The sequence below is a fragment of the Eretmochelys imbricata genome, chromosome 9, assembly GCF_965152235.1.
Source record: "Eretmochelys imbricata isolate rEreImb1 chromosome 9, rEreImb1.hap1, whole genome shotgun sequence".
NCBI lineage: Eukaryota > Metazoa > Chordata > Testudines > Cheloniidae > Eretmochelys > Eretmochelys imbricata.
In genome coordinates this window covers 89,207,074-89,230,155 of record NC_135580.1, presented here as the reverse complement: position 1 = coordinate 89,230,155, position 23,082 = coordinate 89,207,074, and the positions used below count along the sequence as shown (strand labels likewise).

At 44.7% G+C, this 23,082-nt stretch overlaps 1 protein-coding gene across 1 annotated transcript; it reads right to left on the bottom strand.

The window, feature by feature from the left end:
- Positions 1-2,007: 2,007 nt before the first annotated feature.
- C1GALT1C1 (C1GALT1 specific chaperone 1) lies at positions 2,008-6,758 on the bottom strand. Its single transcript, XM_077827238.1, has 2 exons — positions 6,655-6,758; positions 2,008-3,337 (listed from the first exon to the last, which is right to left on the bottom strand). The coding sequence occupies exon 2, from the start codon at positions 3,329-3,331 to the stop codon at positions 2,375-2,377; it is 957 nt and encodes a 318-aa protein (XP_077683364.1). The 5' UTR covers positions 3,332-3,337; positions 6,655-6,758; the 3' UTR covers positions 2,008-2,374.
- Between the last annotated feature and the right edge of the window lie 16,324 nt (positions 6,759-23,082).

Sequence of the window (23,082 nt, the reverse complement as noted above, 5' to 3'; positions counted from 1 at the left end):
GACTGAGGCTGGTGACTTATAGAGACTGTAATGATTTAAAATGTAGTTATTCTCTAAAGAGAGTGTAGTATTCCACATTTATTGCTTCACTGACTTCCAGCTCAGCCCTGCTCCATTTCTAAACTAGCATTTTCTAATATCCAGGATTGTAAATTCAAGCTGTGCTCTCCCTGGTTCTCACATCAGCCATAACTTCTCTAAGTAGAATTTAGTTAATTTTGTGTATGGATTTAAATACGTTTTAGCTCCCTTTCCCCTAACACATGACACTAGATTCCTAACAGGAGTGAAAACTTGTCACCATGTGAACTGGGAATTACACAGCAGGAGATCTGAGTCAGGAGATGCCTATTTTTAGTCTCTTCGCTGACCATAAGTGCAGTTCAAAAGCATCTTGAAGATTATTTTATGAATATGGAATTTAGAAAATATATAAGCACTTTCTTTGACTTAATTGAATGGATTATTAAAATTTATTTTTAACTATTTGTACTTAAGCATATTAACACATCCAACTATTTTGAGAATCTCTGTTGTGCATACAAGTACATGAACCAGCCAATCCTTAACGTACAAAGCAGATCTCTGGATGCAAAGTACAGTATAAGAGCAAGCCAGGTATTTTAAAAAAAGGACAGCTCACTAGATGAAGTGAATGAAATCTGCCAACAGCTGCATCAGTTTGTTTTAAATATATGTATTTCAAATGTTTAACTTCTACAAGTTTTGGTTGGTTCTTCTATAAGACGTCTGATAACGTAAATCCACATTTGATAAAACTACCTTTGGTTGAAGTTTCCTGTACTTTGCCACAGCTTAACAGATTTTAATGTCACAGTAACAACTTTTGAAAAAATGAATGAGTTAAAGGGATACTCTAACTATAGAAATAGTAAAGAATGAAAAAACCCTCTCATCTTAATTTTTAACTGGTCATTCCCCATTACAAAGCTGCTCCCTATTTGTCTGTACTACACATTTAGTGAAGCTGAGGGTCAGTATCTACCTTTCTGTGACACTTGCAATTGGCTAACTAATACTAGTTTCAGTTGTAAAGGTGAAATTTTAGTACAACAGCTTCCACAATCATAGGGTTGATATTTTCTCTAAAAACAAACAAAAACACCCACCCTTGTGCTAACCAAGTTATTTCCATGCAAGTAGTGATATATGTAGACCGTTAACTAGTCATCTTGAGGATGGGATGTAAATATATAAAACCAGTGTACATAATGTCTATGTAGTAATGTATGTAATGTCTACTATGGCATGGAAAGCAGGAAAAGTTTGTGACTAGGATTTAGAGCAAACAATATTTGTTTTAGATGCAGCATTTCAATATTGTCACCTTCAGTGGTTTGAGCCAGAATCCATTAAAGGTACACTGCCATCTTGATTTTTTGAAATTGCTAACTGCTAGAAAATTCTGTTTAATAGACCATGTCCTGAGTTACCATACAAACTTGTTTTACATGAAGATTCCCAGCCCCCAATGATGGTTAGAAGGACCTTTTAGATGGGCCCCAACAGCAATATCAAACATGCTTCATCATATCCTCTGTCTCGATGCCTGTCTCCTGCATCCATCTGTATGCTGCCTCTTACTTTCAGCTTCACTGGTGTTTTTGCAGAAGGTAGTGAAGACAGTGGATATGCTTTTGTCCCTGAACTGTGCAGAGTGCTAGCAAGTGTACAAAGTAAAACAGAGGAAATGCATGTTTTTCTCATAGACGTTAGTGCTGCTTAGTCAATCAGTAGGTACAGCAGCCTTCAGCAGGTTATGAAGTTGATTAGGTTTCTTCATATTAATGCTGCTACCTTTTCCTGAAAGTGTGAAAATTCAGGCCACTGACATTTCTATTCTAGATTACACCAAACTGAAAAAATTGCTCTATGCACTAGGGTAAAGAAAACAGCTTAAAGTTGTACTTTAATACTAAATCTGTATTTTCACTTTTATTTGTACATCTTAGAAAGATAAAGATTTTCAAGAAGTGCATGGAAGAGTTCAAAATCAAAAAATCTTGCAAAAATATATTTAAATTACAATAGATTAAGATTCATTTGTTTTCACTTATAAATATTTAGCCATACAAACATCCCTATAAATTCATTTCCTTTATCACAGATTTTAGCATTACCGTTAACATTTTTCATTCCAACACAGTCAAGCGCCAGAAACGTTTTTGTATAAAAGTTTTAGAAAAAAAGATTCCCCCTTTTAAAACTAAAATGACCAAACCCTGATGTGCAAAAAATACACAGAAACCATCAAATACAAAAATTGCACCAGCTTGTATACATGCAAGTCACATTATGCATTAACAGCTGACTGCATGTTCTACACAATACATATGCCTTCTTTGAACAGATATCAGTCATTCTCTGAACCTGCGGGAGGTAAGAAAACCAGAGCATCTTTGAAATTGTGCCCATATGCTCTGAGCCTATAAACACCATACATCATTACATGCATGTGGTTAGAAGCCAGTCCACTGAAAGTGATGGCCATGTCAGAACAGCATCCCTCTACTACTTTTTGAGGGTGATTAGCCATTGCTTCTTTAATAAGAGAACCAACTGATTTGGTGTTAAAGACATCTTTTCCTTCAGAATCTTCTGCATTTTCAGCTAATACTCCAGTATATTTCAGGCAGACTGCTAGTTGTTTATCCTCAGAGAGTTTCCAGATCAAGCCTCCCTGTTCTGGACACTTATCAGAGTCTTCAAAAACTTGACAGAGTCTTTTTAGGGACTCTATACTTAAGACAATTCCTCCATCACCATCTACATACTCAAGCTCTCCTGATTTTATAGTATGACCTATATAAAAAGGCTGCGATGCGTCTTTTTTAAGCAAGAAATATTTGAGATTTTCTATAACAGCAAATGTAGTTGGATGTGCTAGAAAGAACCAGTTGTACTCATCTTTATAGCGTTCATATGCTAATTTATAAGCTTTTCTCATCATCACCCACATGTCATTTGTGTTGAGAACAACAGAATCAAACACCTTAACGCTTTCAGAACTGTAGAATTCTGCCTTGTCACAGTGTTTGCTCCATGTTTCTTTCACAGCAGCCCAATTTCCAAGATCTTTAGGTTTTACAAGGATGATACAATAAACACGGATACTATGGCTGAGCTCCATGCGCTCACCTTCTGACAAATTTGAGACATCTTCCTTGTTAGGTGCTTGAATATGATGATGCTCATGGTGATGTGTTTTAGTCCCATGGCCCATCTTAATATGTCCTACGAGTGTAACAAACACACAGAAGAGTCCTCCTAACATCATACCTTTCACAAAAGAACTGCTTTCAGAAACCATTTTTTCCTAGAAAGAAAAAACACCTTTTGAGAGGTTATGGAAATAATTATTTGTAAAGATTCAATTTTATCTCAACATAATTTTTTTCTGTTCATAGTTTAAAAGAAGTTCCTAAATTTTAAATTGCAATTATAGTTCCTTTAACTTTCTTCTGTAGTTTAAATTGTTAAGCCACTGTACATTGTCATGAGAGGAGCAGCAAGAATTAATTATAATGCTTTTACCAATCCTAATTATTATGGTAAAGTTACAGGATAAAGATGTTTCCATATTAATTCTGTAAAAGTATTCCCACAAAGTCATTATCCTCAGAAATCTGTGTTCAATTTCTTGTCTGTGCACTGGATGGAACAGCTTACCTTTACTCTAACAAAGGAAGTGGAAACTGGCAGTTGTTATCAGAATGAGTACTAGCTGCCTATGCCCCATGGGCTCAAAATTTTGGAGACCTAAGGAAGCTCCAGCCTGTCTCATGCCAGGGAGCTGAGAACCCTAGCATAGAAATCCAGGTATCTTCAGAGAAGCAGAGTTGCAGGTAAGTAATCATTGCTGCGACAGGCAGCTGTCAGCTGAAACATCAGTCAAAAGAACTTCTTGTCAACTCTTTGAAATGGGCCATCCTGATTATCACTACAAAAGTTTTTTTTCCTCCTGCTGATAATAGCGCACCTTAATTGATTAGTCTAGTTACAGTTGATATACCACCACCCATTTTTTCATGTTCTCTGTATATATATCTTCCTACTGTATTTTCTACTGCATGCATCTGATGAAGTGGGTTTTAGCCCACAAAAGCTTATGCCCAAATAAATTTGTTAGTCTCTAAGGTGCCACAAGTACACCTCATTCTTTTTGCTGATACAGACTAACACGGCTACCTCTCTGAAACCTGGTTTTCACTGTAATTCAATCCAAAACTTTAATCAAGTAAAGCTATTTTGAAGGACAAAGCCTTGCCATAACCAAGTATGATTCACAATCCTGCTTCTCCTCTCATTCCACACAGATTGACTGCGTTTCCTTGGCTGGGGAATTTATCACTGGAGATCAGGCTAAACTTGAGTCTTGCCACATGTATAGTAAGGTGCATGCTCTTTCTGTGGGCTCTCTCCTTAACAACTAAACTGCAGAATGGTCTCAGCTGTCCGTCCTGGGAAACAATAATCTGGATTATTTCCTAATCAGATTTATTAATTGAGCTGTGGGAAAGGGTTTGAGAGTTTAGTGCCTTTATACAGAAGACCAGCATAGCGGTCCTTGTAACAGGGCAGTGGGTGCACAGATACATTTCAATTAATCTGTTACAGAGTTTGGGCCTTTAAAACTGGGAGTTACAGGTGGAGGTGTTAAGAGTAGGAGAAAGCATATAACCTACAGAAAGGTAAGTACTGTATAAGGTTTCCTTCCTTTTAGGTAAGGGCAGCAAAGTCAGGGGAGTGCTAGTGTGGGTCTCCCCATAGTAGGCAGGAAAGTGCTACTTAGCATAGAAGCACAAATCATTCCCCTTCCAAGGTGTGGGCGGCAGGAACAGTCACTATTATTTAGTGTTGTGCATTATTTTGAGTCTTCAATTTATTAACAACCTTGTCCTATGAAAGGGCACAGGAACAAAGCGGATCTCTTGGGCTTTACTTGGCCTGTCTGAGCTGGAGCATGACACTCTCTTCTAATGACAGTAACTGCTGAGACAGGTGTGACTGCTGCACAAACATGGTATGTGGAAGGAAGAGAGACTTAAGCAGAAGGCAAGTGGTTTAGGGGCAGGTCCCTAGGAGCATGAGGGATGTTTACTCTTGTTAGCACCTGATATAGGATGACCAGACAGCTAGTAAGAAAAATTGGGGGGGGGGGGGACGTAGGGGAAGAACAGGTATATAAGACAAAGCCCAGAATATCGGGACTGTCCCTATAAAATCGGGACATCTGGTTACCCTAATCTGTTCTCCTGAGGCGGGGGTAATGGGAAAGGAAGGGAGAATCATCCATGTTCTGAAAAAGGAGGGTGAGGCCCACCAAAGCAGCCAACTGGAAGGGGAGGTTATTCCCCTCACCCTAGGGTGGGCGGTGAGGACCACCCGTCGGAACAGGGGGGCGGGGCGGTTATGCCCCTCTCTCGGGGGAGGGGGAGCACCAGAGGAGACCGTCGGAACGGGGGAGGGGGTGGGCGGTTATGCCCCTCTCCCAAGGTGGGGGGCGCCAGAGGAGCCCGTCGGAACGGGGGAGGGGGTGGGCGGTTATGCCCCTCTCCCAAGGTGGGGGGCGCCAGAGGAGCCCGTCGGAACGGGGCAGGCGGTTATGCCCCTCTCCCAAGGTGGGGGGCGCCAGAGGAGCCCGTCGGAACGGGGGAGGGCGGTTATGCCCCTCTCCCAAGGTGGGGGGCGCCAGAGGAGCCCGTCGGAACGGGGAAGGGGGTGGGCGGTTGTGCCCCTCTCCCGGGGGGGGGGGGAGGGGGCGCCAGAGGAGCCCGTCGGAACGGGGGGAGGGGGTGGGCGGTTATGCCCCTCTCCCGGGGGGGGGGAGGGGGCGCCAGAGGAGCCCGTCGGAACGGGGGTGGGCGGTTATGCCCCTCTCCCGGGGGGGGAGGGGGCGCCAGAGGAGCCCGTCCGAACGGGGGAGGGGGTGGGCGGTTATGCCCCTCTCCCGGGGGGGGGGAGGGGGCGCCAGAGGAGCCCGTCGGAACGGGGGTGGGCGGTTATGCCCCTCTCCCGGGGGGGGAGGGGGCGCCAGAGGAGCCCGTCCGAACGGGGGAGGGGGTGGGCGGTTATGCCCCTCCCCCGGGGGTCGCCAGAGGAGCCCGTCGGAACGGGGGTGGGCGGTTATGCCCCTCTCCCGGGGGGGGGAGGGGGCGCCAGAGGAGCCCGTCGGAACGGGGGAGGGGGTGGGCGGTTATGCCCCTCTCCCGGGGGGGGGAGGGGGCGCCAGAGGAGCCCGTCGGAACGGGGGTGGGCGGTTATGCCCCTCCCCCGGGAGGGCGCCAGAGGAGCCCGTCGGAACGGGGGTGGGCGGTTATGCCCCTCTCCCGGGGGGGGAGGGGGCGCCAGAGGAGCCCGTCGGAACGGGGGTGGGCGGTTATGCCCCTCTCCCGGGGGGGGGGAGCGCCAGAGGAGCCCGTTGGAACGGGGGGGGGCGTGGGATGTTATGCCCCTCTCCCGGGGGGGGGGGCGCCAGAGGAGCCCGTCGGAACGGGGGAGGGGGTGGGCGGTTATGCCCCTCTCCCAAGGTGGGGGGCGCCAGAGGAGCCCGTCGGAACGGGGGGTACTTTCTTGGCGCCTGGCGGGAGTCTCCCCTGTGCCCGTGGTGGGAAATTCCCGCCCCGCACTCACCGGTGCCGCCGAGCGGACGGGACCACTGGCCCAGCTAGGACGAGCTCGAGCTCCACCCCCACCCGGAGACGAAGGCGGAATTGCTACTTCCTCTTCCGGCCGGCAGGGCGCGAGAGCCGCACGCAGCCCTTCCGGCCGCGGCCCCTCACTGGTTCGCAGAGCTCCGGGCGTTCTGGGGCGGAGAGGCCGGAGCTGACGTTGGAGCCAGAGCGGCTAGGCGAGGGGGCGGGGACACATATCCCTCTCTTCCCGCCCACCGACCGCCGTTCCCCACATCCATCCACCCAGTCTTTCCCACCACGGCCCTTCTCCCCATCCCTTCCCCCCCGCCTTTCCCCCCCCACCCCCCCATTCTTCCCTCCCCACAGCCCTTCCCCCACCCACAACCCTTCTCCCCGTCCCCCACCCAGCCCTTCCCCCTATCCTTCCCCCACCCACAGCCCTTCTCCCCCACCCTTCCCCCTGCCTTTCCCCCACCCTTCCCCCTCGCACAGCCCTTCTCCCCATCCCCCCCACCCAGCCTTTCCTCCATCCTTCCCCTCTGCACAGCCCTTCCCCCCAGCAACACAGCCCCTCCTGCTCACCGACCGTCACTCCCCCACACAGCCCTTCCCCCCATCCTCCCATCTCCTCGATCCTTCTCCCACCCACAGCCCTTCTCCCCATCCCCCACCCAGCCTTTCCCCCCATCCTTCCCCCTCGCACAGCCCTTCCTCCCCAGCAACACGGCCCCTCCTGCCCACCGACCGTCCCTCCCCCCCGCATAGTCCTTCCCCCCACCCCCGGACAGCCGTTCCCCCTATCCTCCCATCCCCCACAGCCCTTCTTCCCATCCCCCCACCCTGCCGCAATGCAACATCAATTATATACCACCCACATATATCATTTGCCTCACATATATGAGAACTGCTCCTCCATAACACATAAAACCACCACACATATCACATACACACACAAAGATGCCTCAGGTTTAAGTTAAGTATGTGCTTAAGTGCCTTGCTGAAGTGGGGGCCTCAGAGCACAAGCATAAGGTAAGAGAGAATCTCATCCTGCTGGTAACACAATAGGGCAAATTATACCCCCTTTGGGTAATTCTGGTGCTGTCCACTGTTGAGCAGCTGTAAACATACACACAAGACAAAACATGCCACCACTAGGTTAGCTTGAAGAGGTGCTATTGAGTTTTTCTGTTCCAGAAGGCAGAGTTTGGGCAAAGTCAATGACCTTTTGGTAAAATGAGGTCATTAGAGTAGGGGGTCTTTCTGTAGCTCCATGTAACATGCAGGAGAATGTAAAATAGAGAAGGGACTGAATGATAAGAAAATGATTTACATTTTTCTGTTCCGCCCCCTCCCCCTGTTTTTGGACATATAAATATTAGAATTTGTCTCTCCTTGGTTATTGTATAGTATCAGTGACAGAGGTCAGTGGATTGGGCATCTCACCCCCCCCCTCCTGTCCCCCCCCAGTAATAGAAATGAGATGTGGGACCTGTGCCTACAATGATGATAGCAATGATGATAATTTATAAAGGAAAAAAATCTGTCTGTTCCACAGTTAACTGATAATGGACAGATAAGAGAACAAAATCCATCTTACATTTATTTTAGGAATAGGAACATAATGAGGTAATATGGCTAGACTCAACCTCACCACAACTGTTCCTAGGAGTAGGCAAGTGTACTGCCACATAAGATTCATAGAAGTAAGTTTTCCAGACTTGGGGCAAGTAAATATAATTATAGAAAGGATTAGATTGCCTCCGTGTCTTTGTATATTTGCAAAGGGAAAACGTACGCCTTGTTCGTAAAATGTGGCCAAACATTGCTTATTCACTTGTAGCAAAAATTACCTCTTCTTTTCTCTGAAGTTTGTAGCCACAAAGGAACTTACTTGGTCCTGAGGGAGTTATGATAAATGGTGGGGAAATGTAGAGGAAAATAAGAAGAGAAAGTCTGCCATCTTGTGGTATAGTGTCTCTTATTTTTTTCTCTGCTGAATTTACAGATCAGTGGTGAAGTAAATGTAGATTGGTCCAGGCGTTATATTTTATGAGAGAGGAGTCAGGGTCTGTGGTGGTAGGAATGGCTATGCAACTGCTGTGAAAGAATTGTACTATGTAGTACAGGATGCTTACTGTCCATTTTGTTTGTTATTGCCCTTCTTCATCTTTCTTTTTGAGTGTATTTATGTGACTAGTTTAATTTCCCAGCATTGCTCCCTTGTTTTAAAACAAGCTAGTTAATGAAAGGAATACAGGACAGCAAACGAAAGGTAAAGAAGACAGAACCAGTTTTAGACCATGTCCAGGATAAAGTCCTATACGAATAAACACTATCAAGCCTGAGTAATATCATATCATTTAATTTCAGAATAGCAGCCGTGTTAGTCTGTATCTGCAAAAAGAACAAGAGTGCTTGTGGGACCTTAGAGTAACAAATTTATTAGAGCATAAGCTTTCGTGAGCCACAGCTCACTTCATCAGATGCATAGAATGGAACATATAGTAAGATATATAGATATAGATATATATACACATACAGATAAGTTGGAAGTTACCATACAAACTATCAGGTTTCAAAAAGAAAAGGAGTACTTGTGGCACCTTAAAGACATGCAGGTCCCCACATCTGTACCCTAGAGTTCAGAGTGGAGAAGGAACCTTAAGTGATCACTCTCGTTACAGTGTGTATGGTAACACCCATTGTTTCATGTTCTCTATGTATATAAATCTCCCCACTGTATTTTCCACCGAATGCATCCGATGAAGTGAGCTGTAGCTCACGAAAGCTTATGCTCAAATAAATTTGTTAGTCTCTAAGGTGCCACAAGTACTCCTTTTCTTCATACAAACTGTGAGAGGCTAATTAGTTAAGATGAGCTATTCTCAGCAGGAGAAAAAAACTTTTGTAGTGATAATCAAGATGGCCCATTTAGACAGTTGACAAGAAGGTGTGAGGATACTTAACTTAAGGAAATAGATTCAATATGTGTGACCCAGCCACTCCCAATCTCTATTCAAACCCAAGTTAATGGTATCTAGTTTGCATATTAATTGAAGTTCAGCAGTTTCTCACTGGAGTCTATTTTTGAAGCTTTTCTGTTGCAAAATTGCCACCCTTAAATCTTTTACTGAGTGGCCACAGAGGTTGAAGTGTTCTACTACCGGTTTTAGAATATTATGATTCCTGTTGTCAGATTTGTGTCCATTTATTCTTTTGCATAGAGACTGTCAGGTTTGGCCAATATACATGGCAGAGGGGCAGGAATCAGCACCATGTACTGTGTTAAGAGGAGATTTGATCTCCCGTAGTATAATTCATCGGCTGGCTTTCTGCATCACAATGTGACACAACAGGAAAAAAAGCAAGTCAATCTTTAAACAGCAAATAAAACCTCATTATTAATGAAAATACTTTGCATACAGAGGAACTTTGCTTTAGTAATGACAGGTTTCAGAGTAACAGCCGTGTTAGTCTGTATTCGCAAAAAGAAAAGTACTTGTGGCACCTTAGAGACTAACCAATTTATTAGTCTCTAAGGTGCCACAAGTACTCCTTTTCTTTTTCCTTTAGTGATACTTATTATTCTTTCTTGTGCTATGAAAGAAGAATCCTCAGCAGATTGGTAAATGGATAATAAATAGATTTTCCAGAACCACTTCACACAGGCCTCCTAAGTATTCTAAATTGGCCTTGGTTTGAGTTGAATGTGCATCAGTATGCAGGACTGATTCACTCCCATTTTTCTTGTGGCCTTGCACAAACTGTGCTATAATAATTGGAACTCTATATAAAAAATGGCCAGTCTAGCTATGGCCTAACTCATAGTTTGGAAAGCAAAGTCCTTTGGGAAAAAAATCCCTATTCACCCTGGACAGGAAGATTGTGCTAGAACTCTCCTACTGACAACTGTATTTAAATATAGTTATTACTAGCATAATTCCTATGATAATGTAGATACCCCCTAGAATTTCTTTTAAAATCAAGGGAAGAAAAGCAGGAGATAAGTGTGGAATAAGCAAAACATTTGTAAATTGAAGGCTTTAGATAACGTCTCAGTTCTTCTATAGTTTAGTTTACAAGGTCTCCTCTAACCTGCCAGAATTTAAATAGCTATTTTATTGCTAATAAAACAGATTTCTTTGTGCCCGTTCGACTATTGCTTGGTGTGTGCTTTATGGGGTTTGAGTCCACTTCAGAGACACTTCTTGCTCTGCTGTGAGTGGGGGTTAATTCACTTGATCAAGATGAATGACCTAAATGACTAAACCTACATCTGCATCAATTGATCTTGTTCAAAACACCCACATGTCTCGTCCAAAAAGGAAGCTGGAAAAGGAGTCCATGGGGACAGTGCAAGGAAGCGAAAGAGCAATAGGAAACCAAATAAAGTACACTTGAAGGTTTATCTAGACGAACAACTAGTGTGCAGCAAGCTGGGATGTAAATGTACCGCTCATTAGCCTGTCGCATACTGACTGTCTGCGTAGCCTCTGCTACCATGCACTAAAATTGCACTGTGTGTGGTAGTGGTGTCCACAAGGACCTTTAGTGTGACACACCACTGTGTTGTAGATTTACACCCCAGCTTGCTGGTCACTAACTGCTTATCTAGATAAGCCTTAACTGTTTGAGTCAGTGTAGTTATTCTGGATTTTACACCAACGTAAGATCAGGATCTGGCCCACAAAGCACAACTGAAAGGTGAGGGATGGAATGTAATGAAAAATACCAGGTCTGAGCAGTGAAGTTCAGTAGTTGTGTTTAGTTCCACAATTTTTGTTCCGATACCATGTATGTGTGTGTGCGCGCGCGTGTGTGAGATATTAGCTGTCAATAGTGTGATAAGTGTTTTGTCTCTCCTGAAGAAAGCTAGTTACACTCTCTGCCTTTGCTCTTGGTTTCACTACCTCCTCCCACCTGTTCAGTTTTTTTAGCTGGAAACACAGAGGAGGAGCCATCATCATGTGACTCCACACCCTACCAGCAACTGCAGTGAGTTTCAGTTTGGGGCTGGCTGGAGACATGGAGTGAAGGGCAGACGTGGTTGTCTGGCTCACTGCCCCCGAAAATGGACCCAGCTGAGGGGTCCGGTTCTCTGCACCTACAAGCTCTGTTTTAGTCCATGTTCCTGTTGTCTAATAAATCTCTGTTTTACTGGCTGGCTGAGAGTCACATCTGACTGCGAAGTTGGGGTGCAGGACCCTCTGGCTTCCCCAGGAGCCCCACCTGAGTGGACGCGCTGTGGGAAGCGCACGGAGGGGCAGAGGATGCTGAACGCTCCGAGGTCAGACCCAGGAAGGTGGAAGCCGGGTGAGCTGTGTGTCCTGAAGACAGTCTGCTCACAGAAAGCAGACTTCCCCAGAGTCCTGACTGGCTTCATGGAGAGCAGTTCCAGAGCATCGCCCAGGGACTCCGTGACAGGGGTGAAGGGGCTTGGGGGAATATTTTGGGGAAACAGGAACTCCAAGTGGTCCTTTTCCTGAATCTTTGTCTAACTCACTTGGTGGTGGCAGCAGTACTCATCCAAGAACAGGGAAGGATTTGTGCCTTGGGGAAGTTTTTAACCTAAGCTGGTAGAAATAAGCTTAGGGGGTCTTTCATGCGGGTCCCCACATCTGTACCCCAGAGTTGAGAGTGGGGAGGGAACCCTGACAGTCCCCATACTGACCATATCTGTTTTCTTAGAAGAAGGCTAAGGTTTGTAAATGTCAGATTCTCAAAGAAGATGTTCATTTTTCTAGACTGAGGCTGGAATAGGAGTGTCAGCACAGAGACATCCCATGCTGTTCGCACCGAGAGAAAACAAAAATGTCTGTTAGCTGTGTTTTTGGTGCAAAACTGGATTGTTAAGAATGTTTAGTGTACAGTATCAGCAGCAAATGCATTGCTGTGCTGGTGTAACACACCCACCTCCTGGGTGTGGTGTTCTGTCCCATCTAGTGGCAGCGAGACCACTTAGAGAGAGATTTTAATGAGTTTGCTCTACTGCCTTAGCTAACACCCCGTTGGCTTTTAGCTCATGCGGTAGAGGCTCATGCATTAAGCTCCAGAGGTCCCAGGTTTGATCCCACCCGCCGACGACCGGGGTCTGTGGGCGTTACACAGGCAGCCCAAATGTGGGACCTACCTTGATACTCCTACTCTTTGAGCTAGCAGAGACCATATGCATTGTGAACGTGACATGCTTACTGTATGGGCAGGAAGGAAGAGAACAGCATCACTTTTCAGCATCCCCTACTAGCCAAGGGCTCATGGACCAGGTGGATTGTCCTGTCTATCCCTGGGAAGGGAAGTGCTGACCGTGTGACTGTGATCAGGAAGAGAATGAACAGTAGCGGCTTTGCACTCTCTGATCCTCATTGGAACAGGTCACCTGAGCAATGCTGATAGTGGGTGGAATAATGCTGCCAATGCTAGAAGCAACATGTGGGCAAAGAAGGAAAGTGTACAAGGCCTGAGATCCATGGGGTTCACTGTCACTTCTTGTGGAGATCAGGGCTATGTTTCAAATTTTAGAACCCTGTCTCTTCTAAACAGATGCTGGCTAATGCAGCTCTATAGGGGCAACTGAGGGCAGAATTTAGCCAGTCTCTTTGTACTGCTCTATTTCTGTTAGCTCATTTAACGAACATAATGGGCTGTACTGGATGCTCTTGGCTTGCACAGACCCCTGTCATTTAAGCCACTCATCTAGTGCTGCAGTCTTTGCTCTGACAAGACCATTTTTGTGAACTACGGAACCAAAATGCTCCTGAGTCCTCTCTTCCACTGGACCTTATGGACCCCTTTCCTATGTAAAAACATATGGAAGTGGAATACTTACCTGAAAAGCTGTGTGGCATTTCAGGAGATGCCATTCTGCTATCCCTTGAAACCCCTTGGAACTGCTGGGCAAGCTGGTCAGGCCACAGAGGCATGACCAAATTTTATGCACAGGCTAGAGATCCATGAAAAAGGTCCCCATGGATCTTGGACCCTACAGAGATCTCCCCTTTGTTCTATACTGCTCCAGGTCACGCCCCAGAATGGCTGGCAGAGTTGTCAAGCTGTCATTAGTTCTTTCCCCTCCAGGAGCATCCTGTGCTGGAGAGTACAACGTGATGGTTACTGCAACTCAGGGCAGCAGCACAGATGTGCTGTGGGTTTTGTTTTCTGTTTTTACCATCAGTTATGTTGTTTTGTGATGTCAAAATGCCAGGGACCAGGGCTGTTTCCTGACTCCTCCCTCCAGCCAAGTCATGCTGCCCCATTTACATGGGAAGGAGGTTCCATGATGTGGATGCAGGAGGAATGCTGGTGGGAAAGTATGTATTGTGTAGTCACTTCCCCTCCTAGCTCTATTTTCTGTAGAACTTCCATGGGTTGATCCTCTGCATGATGTGCATTGGAGAGGAGCACATGGCTCTCTACCATTTCAGACGGACGATGTGTCCTATTTCCAAGTCAGACCTGTGCATTTCTCTTATCTGAATTTAAATGTAATAGCTGGTTGTCCAAGCTCACTTTTAGCTTTGGTGTCAGTTTTATTATTTGATTAGCCGGAGGAAATCTTAATGGGACATATTCAAATTAGGCATGTTACAATCAGTTATTTCAGAAAAGTAGGTGAGCAGTTTTAAGTGAAAGTTCTTGTGAGGCTAATATAAAAGGAGAGCACAGTAGTACATGCTGGCTAGATAAATCTGTTTTGCAATGTGAATTGTCAGTGATGTACAGTATCTAGTCACAGCCTAAAAGACTGAATTTTAAGTGATAAAATTATGTGCTGTTTTTGCTGCTCAAGAGGTATAATGCCATTATGCATGTGCTACTTAATGAAAAAGCTTAGAATCAGAGTATCCTGGGAGTACCAAAAAGGTAAATGAGTTTCTGTTCAAGACATACTTTCTGCTAGGCAACAAATCCAAACCCAACAAAATACACGACAGTCTTTGGACTCAATAATTAATCCCCTCTTCTCCAGTTTTAGAGCAAAATTAGCATTTAACAGTGGTTCTCAGAAGTAGAGCTCCTGTCATCTTGTGGTTAGACATAGTGACTCCCAATGCGAACAAAGTCAGAAGATGCTTAGTTTGGAATTGCCTTTAGTTTGCACCTTTAAGTAGTTTTAAAATAAATATGAATAATACACCAGTTTGCGTAAAGAGCTTTTATCAAATGAATTGCCAGAAGCATTTTCATCGGCTTCTTGTTCATTGTCTGGCTTCTCTTTCTGGGCTAACGACTTTGGAAAATGGTGACTGGAATGTGAGTGTAGAAATACATGGAGGGAGGACAGTGCACTACAATACTCAGAAGCATTCTGATGGTCATTGTTCAGTTAATTGAAACAGTGAAACAAGTCCAGTGGACCTCATCACAGTGGGATCTCCGCCAAAGAGTTGTCCAGTGATTTAGATGAGACGTTCAGCTGTGATAATGAAACAGCAGGAAGAAAACAGCTGGGGAACTGAACAATTGGTGATCCATCATTTTGTAGGCTGATATTGAAATAAAAGGGCCAAGATATCAAGGGCCACTTGCTTTTGAGGCTTGTGTGCTGAAAGGTATGGCAACTTATTACAAAAGCTGCCTCCAACCTCTACACCCAAGCTAAAGTCTGTTAGTTGGTGATGCTGCCATTGCAACTTAGAACACAAAAATAGTCCCCCACAGTAGCTCCTCAAAATAGCTCAGAAAAGAATATAGAAAAATGTGGGAGGAGCAAGGGCAAGGACAAAACACTGTGTGCTACCCTGGAAAATTAAAGAAAATGATTACAGAAAACTGATGGCTAGTTACTTGGAGCAGCGGTAATGTGCTGTTGGCGAATCCATTCCAGTGGGCAATGTGAATTTTCAGCACCTCTGAAAATCAGGCCACCTATTTACACTAGAAGATTTCAGTCCTAATTTTGCTAATGGTATAGTCCTTGCTTCCTGAGACATAACTTCAAGTTGGTTTTGACTAAAAGGATTGGCTGGCTATTTGGTAGCCAATGGGAAACAAATTGGTGGTCTCAGTCTATTTCCTGGTGGCCTGGTGTCCCCAACAGAACACCCACCTTCAAAACTAGTTCTGTCTAGTTAAGTCTAGATACTTCATGTGTTTTACCCTTCTTTGGTATTTGCATGTTGGTTTTGACCTGGTCTCTTGTCCATGCTGGGTCCTTTAGGTCTGTTTGTAGCAATGGAACTTTTTAAAATGGTGCTTGAGTGTCTTGGGAAGCAGAATGACTTACACTGATTCAGGCAATATCTTATAATTTAAAAACATGGTGTGGGATTGAGGTTTTTGTCCTTTCAGCACTGAGGAACTAATAACTGTTGACAGAGCTGCTCATAGTGTAGACAATCGCACCTGCAGCTTTCTGGCCCTGTTGAAGTAAATGGGAATTTTGCCATTGATTTTGGTAGAGCCAGGATTTCACCTTCTATGCATATTCATGACTCTGGTGTAGAGTCTCTCCTGATCCAAGACTGCCTGTCAGTCGAATTATGCAGAACTGCTTGTGTTTTATTGTCCAGTGGCTTTTCTGATCTAAAGTTCACCACAAACTCCATTGTGATCACCAGACAAATTTTGATCCCAGCCCTGTGCCCATTAAAGTCAATTTTGCAAACAGAATTTAAGGGGAGCAGGATCAAGCCCCATCACAGGGTAGCTGACTCCTGAGGAGGTCAGACACCCAGCCTACTTGTGACAGTCTCTTCAGGGAGAATGAGCCAACTCAGATCTGCTTGTGAGTAGTTAATTTTTTAGGTGGCAGGGGAGCTGTTAATTTGCTAAAGAACACCTGGGCCTAATATCGGTGTTCTGAAGGTTCAGGCAGGAGGCCCCAGAACATAGAGGAGGACTCCTTGGGGGAACCTGATTAGGGAGATCTCCAGGGAAGGTGCTCCTGGAGGGAAGAGATTCCAACAGGAGAAAGCTGAGTGTCAAGCCCTTAGGGAGACCTGGTCCCAGTGAAAGGACCTTGTCAGGCAAGTCCAGATTGCAGAGGAATACATGTCACATAGGAGAAGAGCTGCAATGGTTTGACCTCTTCGGGGACCCTAAATCCACAGAGGGAGCACTTCCTAGGTGATGGCAGGAGGCCTGACTACAGAGGGGGCCCCAGGTCAAGAGCCTTACTAGTAAAGAGCCTGGATGGAGGACACAGATGGGTGGGGGAGAGGGAGGGGGCAGTGGGTGGGCAGACAGACTAAGATGAACTTGGGCCCCCAGCTAGGATGCACAGCTGAAGGGTGTACCACATTTTGGGTCTTTGGTTAAATAAATAGACTCCTGGAGGGGCACTGTTCACTACATCAGAGCCTCATTTGAACTCACTGAATGTCTATTAGGGGAAACTGAGGGAGGGATGCAACTGTGGTTCTGCACTGGACTGCCAGGAGGAGCTCCAGCGGTGAGTGTCCACCATAACAAGCCCTTAATTTGTTACTTAAATTTGACTTGAACCTTGGTGTCCAAGGTTGAGTTAAAAAGCTATTAAAATAACCCATCCGTCTGTGAACAGCTCTTCATGTTAAACACAAAACAATTTGGTCCACTCTACAGGGTGCTTGAAGACTGCCAAGAATTGCTTGAGTTTCTGTTTCTTTCAGTACCATTCTGCATTCTCACTTCTGTAAGTGTTCTCTTTCAGGACTCATCCCTATTCTCTGAGTCAACTGAGCTTCCTTCCTGATGAAAACTCTTTGGCAATGATTTTGTATTTGTGCTTGATACAAAAGTTTTCAAAAGATCTTCACAGACACTAATCAGGGTAAAAATGCAAACAGCCTCTGAAATCTGCCTTTTCTAATGTTTCGTTAGGAAACCATTTTGTAACTTACAAGCACGCTTTGGCAGATGATGTGGTCCTTACTGTAATAAATCACAGGAATGTAAGACACTTCACTGCAGCTGCAACACGGCTAGTTAGGATCCTATTCAAGAAAAAGGCTTAGGCAGTGTATTTTCTTTCCTCTAAGCCACCTGTACCATTTCCCCCCTTATAGATGAAGTGAAAAGTCTCTCAGAATGCTTTTGTAATTGTCTCTTTAGATTTATAATCTGCAAATGTATTTTTTAAAAGATAAAAATACCCAAAACTTAATAGAGCTCTTTTAAATGGTATGTTGTTAACTCCCCAACTCCCTGCACAGTTTTATATATCTCTTTAATGAGGGTGAAAAGAAGCTTAAAGGGGTGTCTTTGATTGAAGGTTTGACCTAGAATTACTTTGAATTCATATTATGAAGCTGGCATATATATCACAGTAGCCTTAATAGAGGAATCTTCTGACTCACTGTAACAGGTAGTGTTGTAAAGGGGAACCTTTTTTGATTTAACAAAACAGGACCAGTGAAGAGATTGACATCAGTAATTCTACAGCTCATGCTGAAAAAGGACTCCATCCTGCAACATGCTTAACCCCTCCTGGAAAGTGAATGAGACCATCAGCGTCAAATGAACTCCTTGAGGATTGAGCATGCTTAGTGACTTATAGGAAGTGTGCAGCATCATGCCAGATTAGGCTCAAACAAAAGGAAGAAAAAGCTCAATCACGAGAAGCCCTGTGCACTCACAACTCCCATAAACTTCAGTGGGAGTTGTGGGTGCTCAGTGTTTCTTAGGTTACCATAGTTTTTTAGTTAAAAGACTTACCAGCAGGCTATTCCCCCATCAGTTCATGAGCTGGTCTGCTGTATGTGTTAATGGTAACAGGATTACCCATATGAATTTCTAGTTTGTGAGCGGGGGGAATGGACCCCTTTCCATGTGGCAGAAAATTTCTGGAGCTGCTGATGGTAACTTTGCAGGGTTAGAGTAGTTTTTGTATTAATTTAGGTGGAATAAATGGGCCCAAACAGTCAAAGGTGTGAACACTACCCTGTCACTGTCCAACATTAAACAGTTTTAAACAAGGTTTGGGGTTTGGAATACAGAGATCAGCCTACTTTAGTACCATGGCAAATACACTGTTAAACATCTTTTTAATCTTTTATTAAAATACAGAAAAAGAAGAAAACAGTTAAAGTATTTGAAATGTGAAGTATTAAGGCTTTTATTTTAGCCATGTTCCACATTCCCTTTTCCTTTAGCTGGAGGGAGTTTTCAGAAGAAGAGAAGACCCCTTATTTGACAGTTTCTTAGTAATAACCAGGGGTGTCAGTAGGGCGGTACCCTCCAGGATGCAGTACCGGCAAGAGATTTTTAGTGGGTACGGGGTACCGGAAAGACTTTAGGGTGGGTGGGGGGAGGGGCACTGAACTCTGCTCCTTTAAGGAGCAGAACGCGGTAGGGAGGACATTCATTCTTTATATGGCTTTAACAGGACAATACTTATGCTAACAAACGTTTGTTGGCATATGTGTGTGCTGTTACATTGGTCAGGAGTCCTGAAGAGGGGAGGGATGCAGGGGCAGAAGGTGTTTAAACAGTGTTTTTGATTCTGTTTCTCCCCATTGGTCTGAATTATTCATGACATCCATACTACATCAGATCAAGTCCAACTCATTAGAGGAATGCCCCGCTTGCACTGACCAGAGGATGTTTGGATTCTGATGTCAGCCCAGTTCTGCAGCTTGATGGGAATTAGGTGTTGTCCCCAGTGTACCTAGAATTCTTCTTTGCAGCCAAACTAGTCTAACATGCATTTTGTTAACTGGAACTGGAGCAGCAAAACAAAGAAAACAAGTACCTCATTTTACAGCTTTGTGGGTGAGAGAACTGTACGTGAAGATTATAATGCCGGACAGTGAGAGCCTTAAACCAGCCAGCTGCCTCAGGAATCTGCCAAGAACTTTGCTGAAAATATGTTCCTCATCTTAGCAACGGAGCTAACACTTATCACACATTTTCACACCTTTATTAGAATGAAGCTCCTTCTGATCTGACAGTTCAGGCATTGTCAGTTTCATCCAGAACAATTTACAAACTTGGAACCTAATCCTGTAAACCCTTAATAATTTGATCAATCCCACTGAAGACAATGGGACTATTTGCATGACTGTAGACCACTTTTGTGGGCTGGTAAAAGTTTCAGGAGTCTGTTCCTATAAAGGAAGTTGAATCCCCCATTGAAATGCAATGTTTGGGTACAATACCATAAAGCAGTTTAGGATACAGTTCTACTTAAAATTTGTCTTCTGATAAATCATACATATGCTGAAATGGCTCCTCATCCAACTCCTATATTCCATGTAAGCAGACTGAATACTACATATTTGGGGGAAAAGTGAGTAGTTAAGCATTTTGATGTTTGTATATCCAAAAGGGGATGTCAGAGGGGATGGAGTGAGCATGGGGGCCCCGGGCTGGGGGCAGGGCAGGGAGGAGTCACATGGAGGGTCATGTGTGGAGGTAATGTGCCCCCCCCTTGTGTCCCTCCCATGACTGCAGTACTGGCAAGAAATTATTTCTACTTGTGCTACTGGTAATAACTGCCCTCTTTGGGGAAAAAGAGGTGAAACTAGGTAAGATGGGCTGGAGCTGTTGTTTGTTTAAAGTCTGATCCCAGTTCCTAAAAGACAAAACAGGACAAACACAAGAGGTGAAAGAACAGAACCCCAAAGATAGAAAATGCAGCTTCTGTCTCTGGTGTTGACTCTCACTTGCAACCTCCCTGCTGGAGAAACACAGGCCCAGCATACGCTCTGATCAGCCACTCTGAGACCTGGCAAACTTGTATCGGCGTTGGGCTGTTTAGGGCATTGCTTTTAGGTGCTTTTCTGGTCACAGGCTCACAGCAGTGTTGCAAAATATACAGTCTTGGCTGACTAAGCCAGGCTCTTTATTAAACAGAAGGAAAAAAAGAGAGCTAGGAAACAGAAGAACTAAGGTGAGGAAGGAAAAGGACACAATGAGGGGAAAGAAAGTCTTACATCCCAGATGGTGTTTAGGATTAAGCCAGAGCCAGTGGAGGTGGTGATGTCATCTGGGTCCCTCCCTTAGCCTGATCTGGTCAGGACGTTGCTCAGGATCAGGGGACAAAGTCCCAGTGGTGTCACAGTAGATCCCAGGGTCTCAGGAGATGGTGGTCCTGCTGGTGAAACATACTTCTTCCCCTTCTTTTAGTCAAGAATTGTTACACTTGTGCCTCCTAGTCAGTCTTTTCTTTTAAGGACCCCAAAAGGTCCTCATTATTAAAGTGCTTCCTCATTATTTTTGTCCACCAATTAGGTCTACCTTCTGTTCTGGGAAAAAGTACGGAGGTGGTTTTTAGAAAATTTAAGAAATGGGTGATTGAGACTGATGTCGTTTAGGTGACCAAGGCAAAGGGTCAATGTCTTGATACCACATACATGATGATAAGTGGGGCCAGGATAGTGATGTGGTGAAGAAGGAGGAGCCAGTGGAGGGTCGCAAAGAGGGTGGGTTGACATGGGTGAAGCGACAAGCCAGGAAAAAGGTCTTCACAGAACAATTTTGAAGTCAAGAAGTGCGGCAAGATGGGATTTGTCCAGGCCAGAGTGGAGGATGTTACAGTAGTCGAGACACGAGATGAGGGCCAGGATGAGAGATCAGAATTCAGAATAAACCTGTCCCACCTGGATGTAGTAGAGAGGAGACTTGAAACACCCTACAGTGTGTGTTACAGAAGTAAGACAATATCAGCATTCTGTGAGTTCATCATTCTGCTCAATCCCATGGTCAGCAGAATCTCAACGTTTCTGAAGTCACCCTCATCTACTTGCCACCCACTCAGATTCCCCCCCCCCCCCCCCCCCGCACCATACAGAAAGTTGTACATATACATGATTAACTCTAGCACAGTATGTCATTGATCTCTTGGCTTGATCAGGAAATATTCCATTGTCCCTGAACAGGAGCCTGCTTACAGCTAGCACTTGCATTTGGCATCCTTTTCACATACCACTGCACAGTTCCAGAGATGGCACAGTCTTTGTGGAAAGCCTATCTTATTGAGGCAACTCTGGAAATGAAGATTGTAATGTCAATGATCTTCACTTAGGAAGGTCTTAGTCTTGCCACTACCAGGAGTCTATGTGAGGGGTAATACTGTATGAGACTAGACCTGAAGGCACAGCTAGAACTTTGGCAATATCATTACAAAACAAACAGGGAAGATAAATCTTAATTTTCACCACTTCCTCATCGTCCTTTCTCCTGGTTTAATACTCTTCAGAAGTTCACATGGCGGCTGTTGAGCAGATGGCATGTGCTTGGTGTAAGCATTAAATCTACCTTCTCTCTGGAATGTGGCTATTCAGCAGCACATCTGGCTCTGCTGTTGGATAACTCCCCCATCAGCAGCTGTGGAACTGCTTCCAGGCCAGTGTCAGCCAGGTTACTCACATGCTGGGTGACTTGGCCTCCTGGAATTGTGCCTCACAGGCTGGCTCTCTTGTTGACAGCTGTGGGTCATCCAGTGCTGAATAATCTACCTTGTCCTGAGTGCCTCTCTTAAGTCATTTGGATTGTAAACAATTTGGTGTCTGTTATGATTTTCCAGTTAGAAGCCATTAATGCAGTTTGTGAAACTAGAGCTGCTGTGTGCGATTGCTCAAAACACACATGAAGCAGAGGACAGAATGACATTCCTGAGGTTTGTCTGGCACTTGGAGTCTGCGTATTGGAGCATAGGCCTCTGTGCCAGGATTCCTAGGTTCTGTTCTCAGCCCTGTCACTGACCCACTGCAGGAGCTTGGTTGACTGACTTAACCTCTCTGTTCCTCTGCTTTCCCGTCTGTAAAATGAAAGTAAATAATACTTTTCTGCCTCAAATGGGTGTTGAGGGGAGACTTAGTTAACTGGAAGGTATTACTACTCATTCATCAAATTTGTAACCATACAATGCTGGGGAGGCCAAGGCCTGGTTGTTAACCCTTTGTTAGACATGCATACCCATGACTAAATATACCAATGTGAAGGAAAGGTCCTCTTGAAGCCCAAAGGGGGTGCTTTTCTGAATGAGAGATGACAACAATATTTCGACAGTGTATCGCGGGGGAGACAAGGGATGATAGTTTGACTATCAGTAAAATATATTTATTAATATGTTCCACTAAACTGTTATTTTTTTTAAGTGATAGCATTCAATCCAAATAAATAGCTTGTGACTGACTCAGTTATGCTGCCATGTATAATCCTGTACACAGCACATCATATAGCTAGATTGATAAACCTAGACAGATGGGTATTGGGGCACATAGCTATGTACCTGTGGTGACCCTGTTTTCTGTTCACTGTACCTTTAAATTTCTAAATGGTTTGCTTGCCTGTTTGCTGCGAGACAAATTTCATTTCAAACTCATAGACTCTAAGGCCAGAAGGGATCATCATGATCATCTCGTCTGACCTCCTGCACATTGCAGGCCACAGAATCTAACTCACCCCCTCCTATAATAGACACATAACCTCTGGCTGAGTTACTAAAGTCCTCAAAATCATGATTTAAAGACTTTAAGTTACAGGGAATCCACCATTTACTCTA

What these genes read in the sequence shown, in the direction of transcription:
- C1GALT1C1 (XM_077827238.1), bottom strand. Translation starts at nt 3,331, where the DNA reads ATGGTTTCTGAAAGCAGTTCTTTTGTGAAAGGTATGATGTTAGGAGGA.